The 13,937-nt window shown below is 42.7% G+C and overlaps 1 protein-coding gene and 1 non-coding gene across 7 annotated transcripts; one reads left to right on the forward strand and one right to left on the reverse strand.

Annotated features, from left to right (window-relative positions):
- Positions 1-396: 396 nt before the first annotated feature.
- eef2k (eukaryotic elongation factor 2 kinase) lies at positions 397-13,072 on the reverse strand. Of its 6 annotated transcripts, XM_040039376.1 has the most exons (20): positions 12,805-13,071; positions 11,959-12,218; positions 11,426-11,491; positions 10,526-10,626; positions 7,337-7,397; positions 7,215-7,252; positions 6,323-6,494; positions 5,611-5,760; positions 5,387-5,519; positions 5,172-5,299; positions 4,481-4,685; positions 3,665-3,723; positions 3,353-3,430; positions 3,070-3,126; positions 2,803-2,868; positions 2,153-2,284; positions 1,751-1,939; positions 1,538-1,662; positions 1,196-1,374; positions 397-985 (listed from the first exon to the last, which is right to left on the reverse strand). In XM_040039376.1, exons 2-20 carry the CDS (start codon positions 12,205-12,207, stop codon positions 876-878), a joined length of 2,298 nt encoding a protein of 765 aa, XP_039895310.1. In that variant the 5' UTR covers positions 12,208-12,218; positions 12,805-13,071; the 3' UTR covers positions 397-875. The 6 variants fall into 6 exon arrangements, with proteins under 6 accessions (XP_039895310.1, XP_039895314.1, XP_039895312.1 ...); XM_040039380.1 differs by lacking the exon at positions 11,426-11,491 and having other exon boundaries at positions 12,805-13,072; XM_040039378.1 differs by lacking the exon at positions 3,070-3,126.
- A 754-nt stretch (positions 13,073-13,826) lies between these two features.
- Positions 13,827-13,908, forward strand: trnal-uag. The gene has a single exon. It is a non-coding gene; the product is annotated as a tRNA-Leu (tRNA).
- Positions 13,909-13,937: the final 29 nt, after the last annotated feature.

Raw genomic sequence — 13,937 nt, forward strand, 5'->3', positions numbered from 1 at the left:
TTGTTGGACCCTCTCAGTTCATGATGTAAAACCTGCACTACAGCAGTTTACAGTTCATCACAGGCTTGAAACTTAGCGATTCCAGACTATACCGACCAATCTTCCTCTTATCTGAGGATAATAGTATGGGTCTTCTTCCAGAACTTGGCAAAGTGGTGACATATCTCTGAGCTCCGGGATCAGAGAAAACTGCAAAGAAAAACAAGACTAGTGAGCTGAAGCATTTACCTGTTTTCTTTTGTCCCATAACCAATCTGACTGCAAATTAACTTATTTTAGTTAATGGTGCAAAAAACTAAGGTAAATTGTTTCTATTATGACACTCACAATACACCCTCATTTTAGGTTACAAGAGACATCCTTCCACTAGTTAGAAAAATCACAACAGGATCATGATTGGTATAAAGAAAGGCAAACTTTTATTTTACAGTTTCATATTCCAAGCACTTTTCTTTATTACACATATTCTCTTAAACATAAACATGTTAACATCTGGGTCAAAATAAGTAAACAATCTTCTTTTTTTGATAGGTCAGACCTTTTCATTCATAGAATCACATTAACTTAACTCTAAAGGTTAATATAGACATGAAATGAAAGAAATGAGGAGCCAGGAAATCTAGCTTTACAAACATACAGAAAGAATTCTGAAGATAAAAGTCTGATGCTGAATGGCTCAACACACACCAAACGCGCACACAAACAAACCACCAACACCAAAAAAATCTGTCATAAAAACAGTAATGTAAACTGAAGTCATTCAGGTTTTACCCAGAATGTGTAAAAAAAGAAACAAAAAAAGAAAGAAAAACAGCCACACATCAAGTCTCGTGGCCTTTTTGGAGGTTAAAATAAATCTTCTTTATGTTGTGGAGTTACTCCTCCATTTGTGCCCAGGCTTCTTCAGCTTTCATGTAGTACTGGTTAGCCAGTCGACCCTTCATGGCCGCCATGGCGGCTTCTGCAGCTTCAGTAAAAAGGTCACCTGCAGGAGAGAGACAGAATGAGATGTTACAGGCAGTCGCTCCACCAAACAGAAATGAACCCCAACCCCACGACCATCATGTCAGACTAAAGCTTCTCCGTGCCACAGATCAAAATCACAAGCCCTACTGCTTCACTGGGAAAACGGTCAGACAGAAACTGGTGTACGATTTCTTGAAGTTAAAATTCTGCACTCGGCATCGGGTTGAACCTGCTCTCTGTGGGTCTGCGGCGAGGTTGTGGCCTCCCTCCTGGTACATCTCTGCCTCTCTGGCCAGCAGAAGGTGGCGAGGCTCGTCCTGGGTCCCATCGAACTCTCCTCCTTCGTCGTAGTCCATCATGTTCAGCGCACTGTTGTACCAGTGAACCGCCTCGGCCCAGTCCTGCTTTCTGTGAAGGCGAAAGGATAAAATGCTGTATGCTCACAAATCACCACCACTTAAAAAAAGAAACTGTAAAAATCCAACCGGCCACAAGAGGGAAGTACTATCAAGCAAAGGCAGGATTCCTACGTTTCACCTGAAACATCTGCTTTGAATGAACCTTCACTCACCTGTCAGCAGACAGACCGACTCCAGTATCAAAGGCTCTGGCCACTATGATCATAGAAGATCTGTCACCAGCCTCAGCAGCCTGCAGCAGATACTTGAAACCTCTCATCCTGTTTCCTGCATTATCCTGCCAACAACACACACACACCAGAATATAAAGCCACCCTGTGAAGTTAAGCTCAACAAAAGAAAGGAAAATAGATGGCGCACAGTACCTCCAGCTCCATGTCTGGCAGTATATGATGAGGTAGCTGCAGACAGCACTGTCCCAAAGCTACGATGGCCTCCAGTTCTCCACACATGGCAGCTCTCTCCAGGTGGTACATGGCCGACTCCTGGTCCCATTGTTCGTCCTTCTCGCAGAAACGACCCGCTTCGTGGTACCGCACCATAGCCAAGTGGACCTGGGTGGGAGATAAAGAATATAAGCGCTTGAAGCATGCAGAGCTGCCTCATTGTGTTTGGTTTGCGATAGGAGGAGTTTGGACTGAACTGAATGCTTAGAATCGAAGAAAGATTTCAAAAATTGTAACAATGTAAGTGTTTTTAGTGTTGGTGGGACCAGAGTTAAATAGTGGTACGGAAACATTAAATTAACTAATGTTTCCTCCTCTTACTTTTCCAAGAATCGACTGGCCGATCTTCTTCTGCAGCAGATTGTTGAGTCGTTCCACCTCGGTGGCCACACAGGAAGGTCGGTGGACGTGAGCGCGGGATGAGTGATAGAAGGTCCACTTCTCCTCGGTCAACTGATCAGAAGCAGGCACCAAAGATCCAAGAAAGAAGAAAAGGACAAAAAAAGTTACCATCTGATATTCACTGCAAGAAATAATATTATGGTTGAAAAGTCACACTGCAGTCTCAGAGGTGTACCCATCCAGGAAAGTCTGCTTTGAGCTCAGAGATGGAGGAGTACATCCCTGTTAATGCAAAAGGAGCGCACATACAGACACACACACAGTTATAGAAGTGAGAATAAGCGGGATGGCAGAGCAGGCGAAGGTAAAGGAGGTAGATGGTGTTTCAGTTCCAAGTATCACTTTTTTATCTCCATTTGCATTTTCCGATCGTTTTCGTTCACTAAATAAATAAAGCAGGCGTCAACAGGAAAATAGCGACAGCGAGTTCAATCCACACAAATCGGAACCGTTTGAAAAGCAGAGCCATCATGCTGGAGGCAAACATTATGCTTCACGGCTAAAAAAAAAGACTGCAAAGCGCTGCACAGGGAAACACCTGGCTCAGGAGCTTCCATGCAAATAATCACCCATTCGTTGTCAGGAGTGTTTGAGTTTAAGTTCGCAGAGACTCTTGGAGGAGCTACCATCTTCCTCTAGTGAGGGGAAACAAAGTAGGAGGAGTGGAATTAGAGGAGAGGTAAGGAGGGGCTTTCATGGTTAAACAAGTGATGGGAAAACAAAAGTAAAGATGATGTTCAAAGGGAAATTAAAGTAGGGTTATTTGATTAAAGTGGTGATGATGATGATTAAGAACGAGGTGAGGAAGGGATTTAGGGATATTTATGTTTCTTTACCCGTCTGACACTTTCCTCGTCCGACTCTGAATATTGTCTGTTGTAGCGATGATGGATCTATGTGACAATATGACACGGACTGTAAAACCAGCTGTCACGAAATCTAACAAGTGTTGAATAAGTGCATCGACGGGGCATGATGAAGCTCATTTCAGGTAATATGCAAGAGGACGTTCACAAACTGGATCCAAAAGCGGGATTTGGATCACAGGAAAAATACATTTAATGATTAACTAAAAGCTTCCTCTGTCCATTTCTGTTGAGCAGTGACAAAAATCTTTACCCCGTCTATGTGGTCATTTGGGTCTCCTTCACTCCTCCTCTCGCTCGGGTAGCCGCTGTCCCCGCCGTTTTCTGATTCCTAAAGACAAAAATTAAGACAAGAATTTCTGATTCCTGGTGGTAAATCTTTGTCAACAAGTCAGCTACACAGATATAGTTTTAAATAAAGTTTTAAATAATGTAAGTAATGCTGTTAATCAATGTGAAGCTTGGGGTTGGGGGTGTGATGATGCAGCGCTGTGTTTTTTAAAATGTTTTTTTCTTTAATTGCTTGTGCTGTTTAGAGCCACTCTCACCATCAGTTTTTACTTACCCTGTGTTCGCTTGTGTTGCTTATTCTGTCGTGTTCATACATTCCGATAAAAGACGAGCCTGTAAAATGGAAATAAAATGCAAAACCACTCACCACTTTAGCTCCTCAGCATGTAAGCTATGTCTGAATACTTGTAGATATCTACAAGATACCTCTGTTAGCAAATTTCCAGTAACATACAATGACATAAATGTCTATACTAATCTGTCTACTAACTCGACATGAGTACTGTCAACGCTGAAATCCTCCTTCTGGCTAAAAATGGATTATTGGTTCCTCTTGTTTTGCACATGTGACCATGTCACTGTCAATACTTTGTCCAAGTACTCTTAGTGCACTTTATTTACACGTAGTCGTCTGTGTGAATGCGTTTATTCATTCAAATTAACGAGAAAATGGGAAAATACCAGATCTGAGAATGAATCACAACATGGACTGTATATGAAAGATGGACATGTTACTGCCTTAACCTGCCATTCTTTATACTAGCAAGGGGGATTCCTCTGGTTGTAAAAAACATACCAGTTACATAGAAGTCTCTGCTCACATGATTTGCGATCTCAGTAAACACATTCCTGATGGGTTTAAGAACTCTATCACTACTTTTAAGCTTCATTTAATAAATCAAATAAAACATGTGGTTCTAGTTAGAATCAAATAGAGCGATGAGGCAATTGATTCACGTCTCGCTCGTTACATCCCTTTTTAAAATACCAAGAGCTTCATGACTGGACTTTGCTAACTACTATGTCCATTTTTATATATACAGTAACATTTTCTTTGGGTCTTGCTTGCATTTACTGATTGCTAACTTGCCTATAGAGCCAGCTGCAGTTGGGGGGGAGCAGGGAAGGATAAGAGGGGAGCAGGGGATCGATTCCATGTCGCTCATGCTCTCATCTGCAGACGAGGTCTCAGACAGGCGGGATAGGAGCGGAGGCGCCCGGCTGGCCGACATGGTGCGAACACGGGGAGAACCGCAGTGCTCCTCTGAGCCTCTCAGCACAGTCTGGGCTGACTTCTACAATGAGGAAAAAAAAAAAAAAAAGGAAGAAAGATGAAAATAAAAAGAGGAAGAACTCAGAATTTCTCTTTCTTTTTGTTCTCTGCTCTTTTAAACCACAGACCAACATCTTCTACCAGGATATAAACGTTCAGCAGACATTCATGCCTAAATATGGAAACTGTGAGCAAAGTGAGATACAGCTGCAAGCAGCAATGAGGAAGCCAAACAGCTCAGCAGGACAAGTGCAAGAGGAAGCTTTTGTGAGTTTGGCTTTCCAAAAGAAAGAAAAGCAAAAACCCCAAACTGGTCCACACAGGAAGTGATTCGCTCTCACACCACTTTGCTACTGATGGTTGTTTGTTTCCAGGTAATAAACCAACCAATAAGTATAGGTAATAAATATAACCACCCCCCTCAAACTATTCCTACTGCTGCTACTTCTACTTTAAAGGCTGCTGATTTCAGCCCCTAATATTTAAAGCATGATTAAAACATAATTACGAGCAGTTTGTTGGTGCCGTCCAGCTGGGACATCTCCGCAGGGGAAAGGTCAAAAGGCGTCAGGCCCATGCTTTTGCAGATCTTGTTACACAGATGCGAGTGGAAGAACAGGGCCATGCCTCGCACACCTGAAACACAGGTGTGATCAGGTTGAAGCTTTTTAAACACTTACTGATCTAAGTTTGTAGCAGCAGTTTGCTGAAAGGTAAGCATACCTAGATTTCCGTCTCCAAAATCGGTCCCCTTCGCTGTGTGGATCTGAGGGTCGGTGTAGAGATCGCCGACTCCCTGGATGTCCACCACGATCAGCTGGTGGCCCGACCGCTCAAAGCTGAAGTGACTGAAGGCCTGACGGAGAAAAGAGGGAAATTATATTTGACTGTGTCTTCAGCTTGTGTCTTTAGCATGTATTCATACCACTCCACAGGTGACCACTCACCTGTGGAGTGAGGCGGATGTTGTCGTCCCTGACAAAGCCAGAATTGGAGTTGTACTTGATGTACTTGCCCTCGATGTAATGCTCCAGGTGGAAGAGAGGTTTACTGGGTCGGTTTGTCATCTCCACCACACACATCTGCATGATGTCCACCTGAGGATTTAAAACGGAACGAGGATTACGAGGCATCATCTGATTCTGATACTGGGGGGTGAGGGTGATAAGAGATGACAGGAAGCAACTTAAGATAAGACCCGGATCTTTTAAAAATATTGGTAAATGTACAAATATATACCTGCAAGCGAAAACTGAAGGCTCCAGAGTTCACTAAATGCTCCGTTACAGACAGTTTTTTCTGGTCTTGGCTCTGTATGGTGTCACTGAGAGCCGATATCCCTAATATGGTCATCTCTGAAGCCCCACCCACCTGCTGTTCAAGTCTTCTGTTTGTGAGGGGCAGCCAATCATAAGAAAGTTAACTCAAAGTGGGAGCAGCTAAAGGGTCAGCATAAGATAATAAAAGGAAAATAATTTTCATTTAATTGGAAATCACATTTGAGTCTTTTCTCAACCGCTTATCCGAAGAGTATATAAATATTTGGAAAAAAAAAAAAAAAAAAAAAAAAAAAGCACCAATCAGAGGCCAGTACGTCTTCCCAAACTCTTTCTGTTGACTTCCCCTGATTTTATCGATACCACCTCATTTCTCCCGTACCTGTTTGGGAGGTCGGTGGCGATTGTACTCCTCGCCCCAAAGTTTGGCCTCCATCTGCAGCCTGACGTCCTCAAAGTAAACATTTCTATCCACCGTCTCCATGTAACGCTTGGCCACATAGTTGGACGCCGACTTCCAGTTGCTGCTGTGTGAGAAATTCGACAACTTCTTCCTGCAGGGTAAAGGGATCACAGTAAATCTACATTACTTTAAAGATAAAGAAACTCCCTCGCTGCTTTAAATCTTAATAAAAATACATAAATAAAGCCTTCTTCATAAATAATAGATATCAGATGTGCCCCAAGTGATCTCAGGTCACAGAAGAAAAACTGATTTAAATCCACATGTGTATAAATCCAAGAGGAAAAACATGCTTCTTTTTTTAGGACCTTTAATGTTTGCGCTGGTGGATGCTGGGAGATTTATTTTTAAACGGAAAATAACTAAAGTGTGTGTGTGTGGGGGAGGGGGGGGGGGGGGTGATTGATGGCTCTCTTACATTCCCAACATAACAGATGACTGACCTTTAACAATTAGAGTGTTAGGCCTTTTCTCTGGGATTATGCAGTGCCATGCAAAAGCCAGTGCAGCCGTGATGGCACCGCCCACTGCGATTTTAACCAATTAACATCCAGGGAACCAATACTATGAGAAAGAGTTAAAAATGAGCTCCATGTCCCGCCACAAGAGACTTCACAGAGCCCGTTTAGCGTGTTTCTCAGAAAATAATGAACATGTCAGCTGCTGCTATCCTGACAGAGAAATGTGAGGACTGTTGACCTGCGCTGCTTTCTAATTTAAGAGAGACATTTTCCTCTGTTTTGTTTACAAAGAGACCAGAACGTCATGAGGGCAACAGTCGTTAGATAAGAAGCGATGAATATAGACTCACGCTCTGAAGCACTCCCTCATGGCCCCTTTCCCAAAAGGCTGTGAGAAACAAGACAAAGGGGACATAAATTACATGAGCGAGAAAGACACTGTGAGTTCCTAAAGTAAAGTGAGGTGTAGTACCTGTGTACCCATCTTCATGTGGATCTGGTCTTGAACCCATTCCCCTGTAACGGCATTGTACCTGTGAAGATGAACAGCTATATTAATTATCTATTTAATTACATACTATTAAAAATTTAAAAGAGGATTTGACATCTATGTATTTTAAAAAAATTAAAAAAAACTCGAATACTTCAATCTAACCCAATCAGAATGTCTGCATTTGAAAGAGGCAGCAGGATTTCATGAGTGAGCGACTCCAAAATAGTGTATATAGAACGGGTGTAATTCTGAGAGGTTTTGAGTAGTTTTGAGAATAGGACAGAATAAAAAACAGTATCCAAATTTTTCAGGGAGATTTGACCCATTAAAAAACAAACCAAAAACAAACAAAACAGTAAAGCTACTTCTTTCTGCAAATTTTTCTTAAACTTTCAGCATCACGGTTTTACATTATTTTGACAGTTGTAGATCATTTTGTAAGGTTTTAAGAGAATTTAAGACACAACAGTCCACAGCAGAAATGTTGTATAATGCATAGCAAATGCAGTAATTAAAAAAAAACATAAAATAAAAACCCCGAAGATGCGAGGATCGCCGTTTTGTTTTGCAAAACAAAAATCAACTATAAACTTATGTTTTTTAACATGCGAAATAATATGAGTTAACAACATTTAGGCTTTTTAACGTTTAAAGTATTAGCAGCTACTAACACGTTGTTCAGCTGACTTAACAACGTGCACAGCACTTCTGTGAAGAAGTGGGTTTGGTGATAATGTAAAACAGGAACACTGACATTTAGCTTCTGTAACCTCTGCTGTAACCCGATGTGCACCTCCCTGTAAATATAACTATTCATCACACTGGCAGACTGGACAGGAAAAAAAAAAAAAAAAAAATGGAGGTGGACATTTCTTTTTAATAATTAAACGAACAATGAACTGAGAAAAAAACGTGAAAGTAGAATAAATTTTAGGTGTAGCCAAATCTATCAGCGTCTGCTCGTCTCCCACTGGTGTAAATTTCACTGAGCAGCTTTAAAGGACTCCAAAAGCAATGAATACTCGCTCATGTATCTGCAGCTGCCCGTCTATGATCCCCGCCTGAGTGTACTTCGGCTCTGCAATCGTGTCTTCTTGCTTTGACACATCTGTGGCTCATGTTTTTTTTTTTTTTTAGTCACAGAGCAGCACCTCTAACCCGGCTGTGCCGGGGAGAAGATGTCCGTGTTTATTTTCTCATATTGTTTTCCACCTATTACTTTGTTAATCATTCACAGGCCCATCGCCTCGCTGACCTGCCTTTTTGAAGCCATTCCCCTCCCTCGATCAATAACCCAGCACACCGAGAAAACAGAGATAAAACTATTCATCACAGAAGTTATTTAAGCTTCTTACTTCTGTTCATGTTTGCCCAGTGCAGTCTCTCCATCAGCAGCACATTAATTATTCTTATCAAGGAAGCACATGCAAGCATCGAGTTTCCTTTGCACACAAAAACAACAAGGAGAGAAGAATGTAGCAGGGAGGGAACGACTTTTCATTAAAGGTCGTTTTGCCCTCTCTTATTCGTTTTGTTTAGGACTGACGTTATTTTGGAGTGAAGGGAGTTGACTATAGTGATATAAATGTGGGTGTGAACACTATCAGACAGGATCAGACTGTCTGTTCGGCCCGTCTGGGCGTGTGTCCCGAGTTAATGTATGCTGGATGTACTAAAAGTGCAGCTGCACGTCCTAAAACTCTAAACTCTACTTTTCCGCCCACGGAAAAACGAGCCCTGTTCCCTTTCCAACATCTAATCTCTGCTTTAGGAACGCAACGTACTATGACTTTCATCCCACTGAGTTCCTCCTGCAGGGGGGCAAAGAGGAGTGAGGTTACACGAGGGTAAAATTAGCACATGTAATGGGAGCATGAGGGCAAATCCCACCCCTGACGATCCCTCCTCCCCCGCAGTCAAATACAAGCTCTCCGTCTGGTTACGTAACGGGATTTTTCCTCCTGCTTTTTGTCCGCACCCAGTGAACTCATGTGTGCTTCTGCAGTTTGGACTGTGAGAGCTGTTCATGCAGCAGCCACGGGATTCTGTGGTCATAATATCTGGATGCACATTCAGCATCACACCCAAGTTCATGGGGCCAACAGACGCCAGAGATGTTTGTGTACAGTTAATAATAGCAGAGCATCACTGACCGAGATATGAGCAACAGAGAATAAATGAGGTCTGCTGTCGGTTCAAGACGAGCCCAAACAACTCATTGAAATGATTTAAAACTACTCTTTTTTTAATACTTTTACAGATATACACAAAGGCCGAGATCACTTTTTCCTCATATCTATAAAAACTGATGCTCTAATGCTTTTCATTTGCATAATAGGCGGTTATTTTCGGTGGAAAAACTAAAAAGAAGAAAACACTGCACACCTCCAGCTCACCACCAAACTTAACGACTAGGAAAAGAACATAAAGCGATAAAGGGTTGGATATCTTCCTCAGCAGTTACTGCAGACCACAAACTGAGCCAAAGGAGGGCAAATATTACTCACATGACTGTCACATTTTTGCTGTATACGTCGATAAGCAACAGTATGCGAACATTTCAGTCATTTCAACTTCATTTAAAGCTTGTTGCACTGGCTCCTGAGTGGTTAAAACATCAGTTAATGCAGATTTAATTTGAATTTCCTGATTGACAAACAATGTTATGATTACAGACTGGCTGCATTTTAAATTTATTAGGTTAAGATTTGGCTGTTTTTCCTGGCACAGAACTTGCTTTTTGGGAGATATTACACTTGCATGCACAATCTGTAAAAGCAGATTTATTCACGTATGATTTCTGACCATTTGCTGAACAAAAATGTCTGTTTATCTCTGTAAATGGAATCTAAATCAACAGAGATTACGTTAAAAAACATGATTTTGTATCAGTTCTGTTTAATTTTCTTGTATTCAGGCCAAAACCTCTTGGGTGGAGGGCCCAAAATAACCCCATTCAGAAAAATAAGCTGCACACAGCAATATTCTCACACAACAGGAAAAACACTGCTGAAATTGATGATCTTGTTCTGGTACTGTACATGCTGGAACAAGCCCTACTTAACTGAACACTTGTTGAAGCACAGTGTAAACACTCAAAGGGTCAAACAGAAGAGGTCAAATCTGCTGTGAAAGAGTTTCATCTTTGCCACAAAGTCAAAGTCAGACCTGTAACGAATGCAGGGTTCAGTCGCTATCTCCTCCAGGTGAAACTGCGCCCAGGGGTCGGGCATCGCTTTCGCCTTTTCGATAGCGTGCAGCCATGTTGCCTGGTAGAAAAACAAGAGAGAGAAATATAAAGATCTTATGAGCTCGGGAGCAGAATAAAAGTCAGTTTCTCACATCAGGATTGCTCGAACACAGAAGAAAGAGGGGAAGCCCTTCCATGCAAAGCTGTTTAATCTGCACAATAAAAGCACTTCTAAGCCAGTCTGTTCTCTTTACTCAACAATGCATGCATTGTTTTTTCTGCAATTATAATCAGCTCTCAAATTGAAATCTATAATGTCACGATTTCTGCATTAGAGGGCTCTCCCTCTCGATTTAGGGAGTCAAAACAACCACGTGGCTCACAACAAAGCACACAAACATGAAGCAGACACTGAAAACAAATACCACAGGAGAATGAAGCCATGGTAACGAGTGGATTTCTGGGCTGTAAGGTCGCCGTAAATAAAATAATTTACAGCTACCTTAAAGTGAACATGTGCAGTTTTCAAAAAAATAACTTGAATCAGATGTCACGAGTAAGCTAAATCTGTTAGCAAGTAACCCAAGCCTTGGCCCAACCTACGCTGCTCAGCAGCACGTCCTCCTCGTGCGCCACTGCTCACAGTCCAGCAGATGTCTTTCTATTTAGAGTGAGGAAGGAGCAGCACTTATGTTGAAGAGGAGCAGGCGACACATGTTTATCAATAACATAAAAAAAAAAGATCCAGGAGGGATGAAGTGGTTAAAAGTAAAAGCAGGGAGAGGCAAATTGAAGGGCAGAGTGAGGAGCTGGAGGCGTGGATGGTCAGTGGTATAAAAGGGAGAGAAGGAAAAACCAAGATTTAGATCCAAACATACCCGTGCACTCTCAGACAAAACCTTGTACGATCGATGTCCTGCCACTGTATCTGTTTCTTTTTCGTTCTATGCAAAAAGAACAAACAAGAAAACGGATCCTTTATCATCAACAGGAAATGTATGCAACATCACTTTAGATAACATTAACAGCCCGGAGGCTCTGAAACAGCAACACCACCACCACACAAAAATTTAAAGAGCCGCGCGCACTGAATCGAGCTTTTGTTGCAGCTCCCTGCTGATGTGGAGAGAGAGAGAGCCGTGTTTACACACATCATAATCACGAGGTGAAACCGCTCTCTGCTGCTTCCTGTCAGAAAGTACATTTAAATAAAAGGTGGGTTGACCAGCGCTTCACTCGAGCAAACACATAAACACACGCGTTGAAATACCAGACGAGCCACACAGAACGTGTGTGCAGGCATGCGCGTATCATCACACCTTAAAAGGCAAACAGAAACATTGCAGAACTGAGAGGTGGGGATGATGCATCAGCACAACAAACTGTCATATCCCCACGTCTTATATCTCACCCTGTACATGAAGTTGGATTTAGGGAGCGAGTTTGACAGCTGCCGTGAGTAAACCAGGTTTTTAAGGTGGCTGCACACTTCTTTGGCCGAATCGTCCAGGATGGGGCAGATGAAGTGGTCTTCGTCGTCATCCTCGCTGGCGTTGGACTCGCCGAGGGAGGATGCTCTGTGTTTGAGGGCACTCCGCTGGGCAGAGGGTCTCTTGGCGCTGCCATCCTCCTCCATGCTGAACATGAGTTCGTCCTCCATGGTTTCTGTTGCTGTTTTGACAAAAGAGTGTGAGAATGGACTGGAAGTAGGGAAAAAACGGTCACATGCAGAGTGCACAGTCAGGGAACCAGGTGACAGCCATGTTAGTGTATGTCCAAAACAAGCATGGATCATGGCTGCACAACTCTTACACCAAATGTGAGGACTTCAAAGGGGGCCAGACCTTCACATTTGAGTTACAGCCACAGATTTCATTCAACAACACACTTCATGGGAGCTCTAAGTTATCAGTAAGGCTACCAGCAATCAAAAGCAGTTCCATTCATTTTATCTGTGTTATCTAGCAAGTCAGTCGGTCCTTCTGTAATCAAAGGTTACTGTGCTCTGAGAGTTTTAAAGTAGGAGCACAGGAATGCACACTCAAGAACATGCTTCTGCAGGTTCAATGTGCTGCCCCCCCCACACGTTGTAAAACATCTAGCAGCAGCCATTCCTGTTGTACAACTACAGCATGCAGCAGTGGAGTTTCCTACATAGAATCATCTTCTAATTTAATCTATCGCGACCTGCTGTTAGATATGTTATAGTAAAAGTATTAAATGACCAGCCAATGAATAATCGGATGTAAAGACACACCTCTAATCCCTCAATCTTGACAGACTGTGACAGCAAATCCAGTCACCTCGGTCTTCTTCCGTCTCTCGGTATTGGTTTGCACTTAAATAGTCAAGGCTCCAGGAGCAGGAGTTCACCCCTCCTCTGAGACCAAAACAAGAGTGGATGCCTCCTAGTTCTCCGTGGTATCCTCAAGGTCCGGGACGTGCCTGGCGCAGGGCTTTTGTTCTTGTTCCGTCCACCACGGCGAAGGCTTCCCTCCGCACGTATCTCAGTGTTCTCTGTTGGCCACGCCCCTGCGTCCTGCTGCGTTCAGGACGGTCGGAAATAGAATTATAAATCGGAAATGAGTGTTTAGCGGTAAGGAAGAAAAGACTTCTGACAGGTCTCAATTAGATCTGGCAAACAAATAAAAACAGCGTAAGTAGCAGTAGTTAAAATTATTATCGTACAGCCAGGCCGCAAAAAAGCAAAACTGTGTACATTCACAGGAGCATTTGACAGTACCACGAGCAGAACAGTTTGTACCATCCTCCAAAGTGCCACTCCAAGCAATGGTTGCCTAGCTAAACAGGCCACGTGTGGTAACACGGAGGTTCATCGGAAACTTTATGACCGCACTTACATGCCATTTAATAGCTATCGTGCAGGTGACAAGCCAAACATCCTTGCAAATATTTACTTGGATAACAGGGTCCAAAATGGCTTTAGCTACCTTAACACTGGGTTGTGAGTACGTTCTTTACGTAGCTTGCCATCACCAGTGTGTGAATGGGTGGGTGATTGTGTAAAACGCTTTGAGGTCCTTAGGACCAAGTAAAGCGCTATACAAATACAGACCACTTACCATTCTTTAGCTCTTATTAAAAATATTAGCAGTGCCTTATCCGTCCAGGGCTTCAGTGATAACTACAAATATAATTATGTGCTCGAAGAAAGTTATTAGTATTAGTAGTGAAACTACATCATCAATGGTACAACGTGAATAAGAACATAGTGTTTCCCGTCATATAAATAGATATGTGTCTGACGTGTGGTATCACGGTAGCGTGGCCGAGTGGTCTAAGGCGCTGGATTTAGGCTCCAGTCATTTCGATGGCGTGGGTTCGAATCCCACCGCTGCCAGAACTTTTTCTTGCCTTCTTCACCACGAC

Source organism: Simochromis diagramma, unplaced genomic scaffold (genome assembly GCF_900408965.1).
Source record: "Simochromis diagramma unplaced genomic scaffold, fSimDia1.1 OVJJ01000402.1, whole genome shotgun sequence".
Classification (NCBI taxonomy): domain Eukaryota; kingdom Metazoa; phylum Chordata; class Actinopteri; order Cichliformes; family Cichlidae; genus Simochromis; species Simochromis diagramma.

Excerpts from the sequence above, each read along its gene's own strand:
- eef2k (XM_040039376.1), bottom strand. The coding sequence starts at position 12,207 with ATGGAGGACGAACTCATGTTCAGCATGGAGGAGGATGGCAGCGCCAAG. Across the intron at positions 7,398-10,525 it reads GAACCCTGCATTCGTTACAG|GTACAATGCCGTTACAGGGG; the intron begins GTCTGACTTTGA and ends TCATCTTCACAG. Across the intron at positions 1,375-1,537 it reads GTCGGTCTGTCTGCTGACAG|AAAGCAGGACTGGGCCGAGG; the intron begins GTGAGTGAAGGT and ends TCGCCTTCACAG.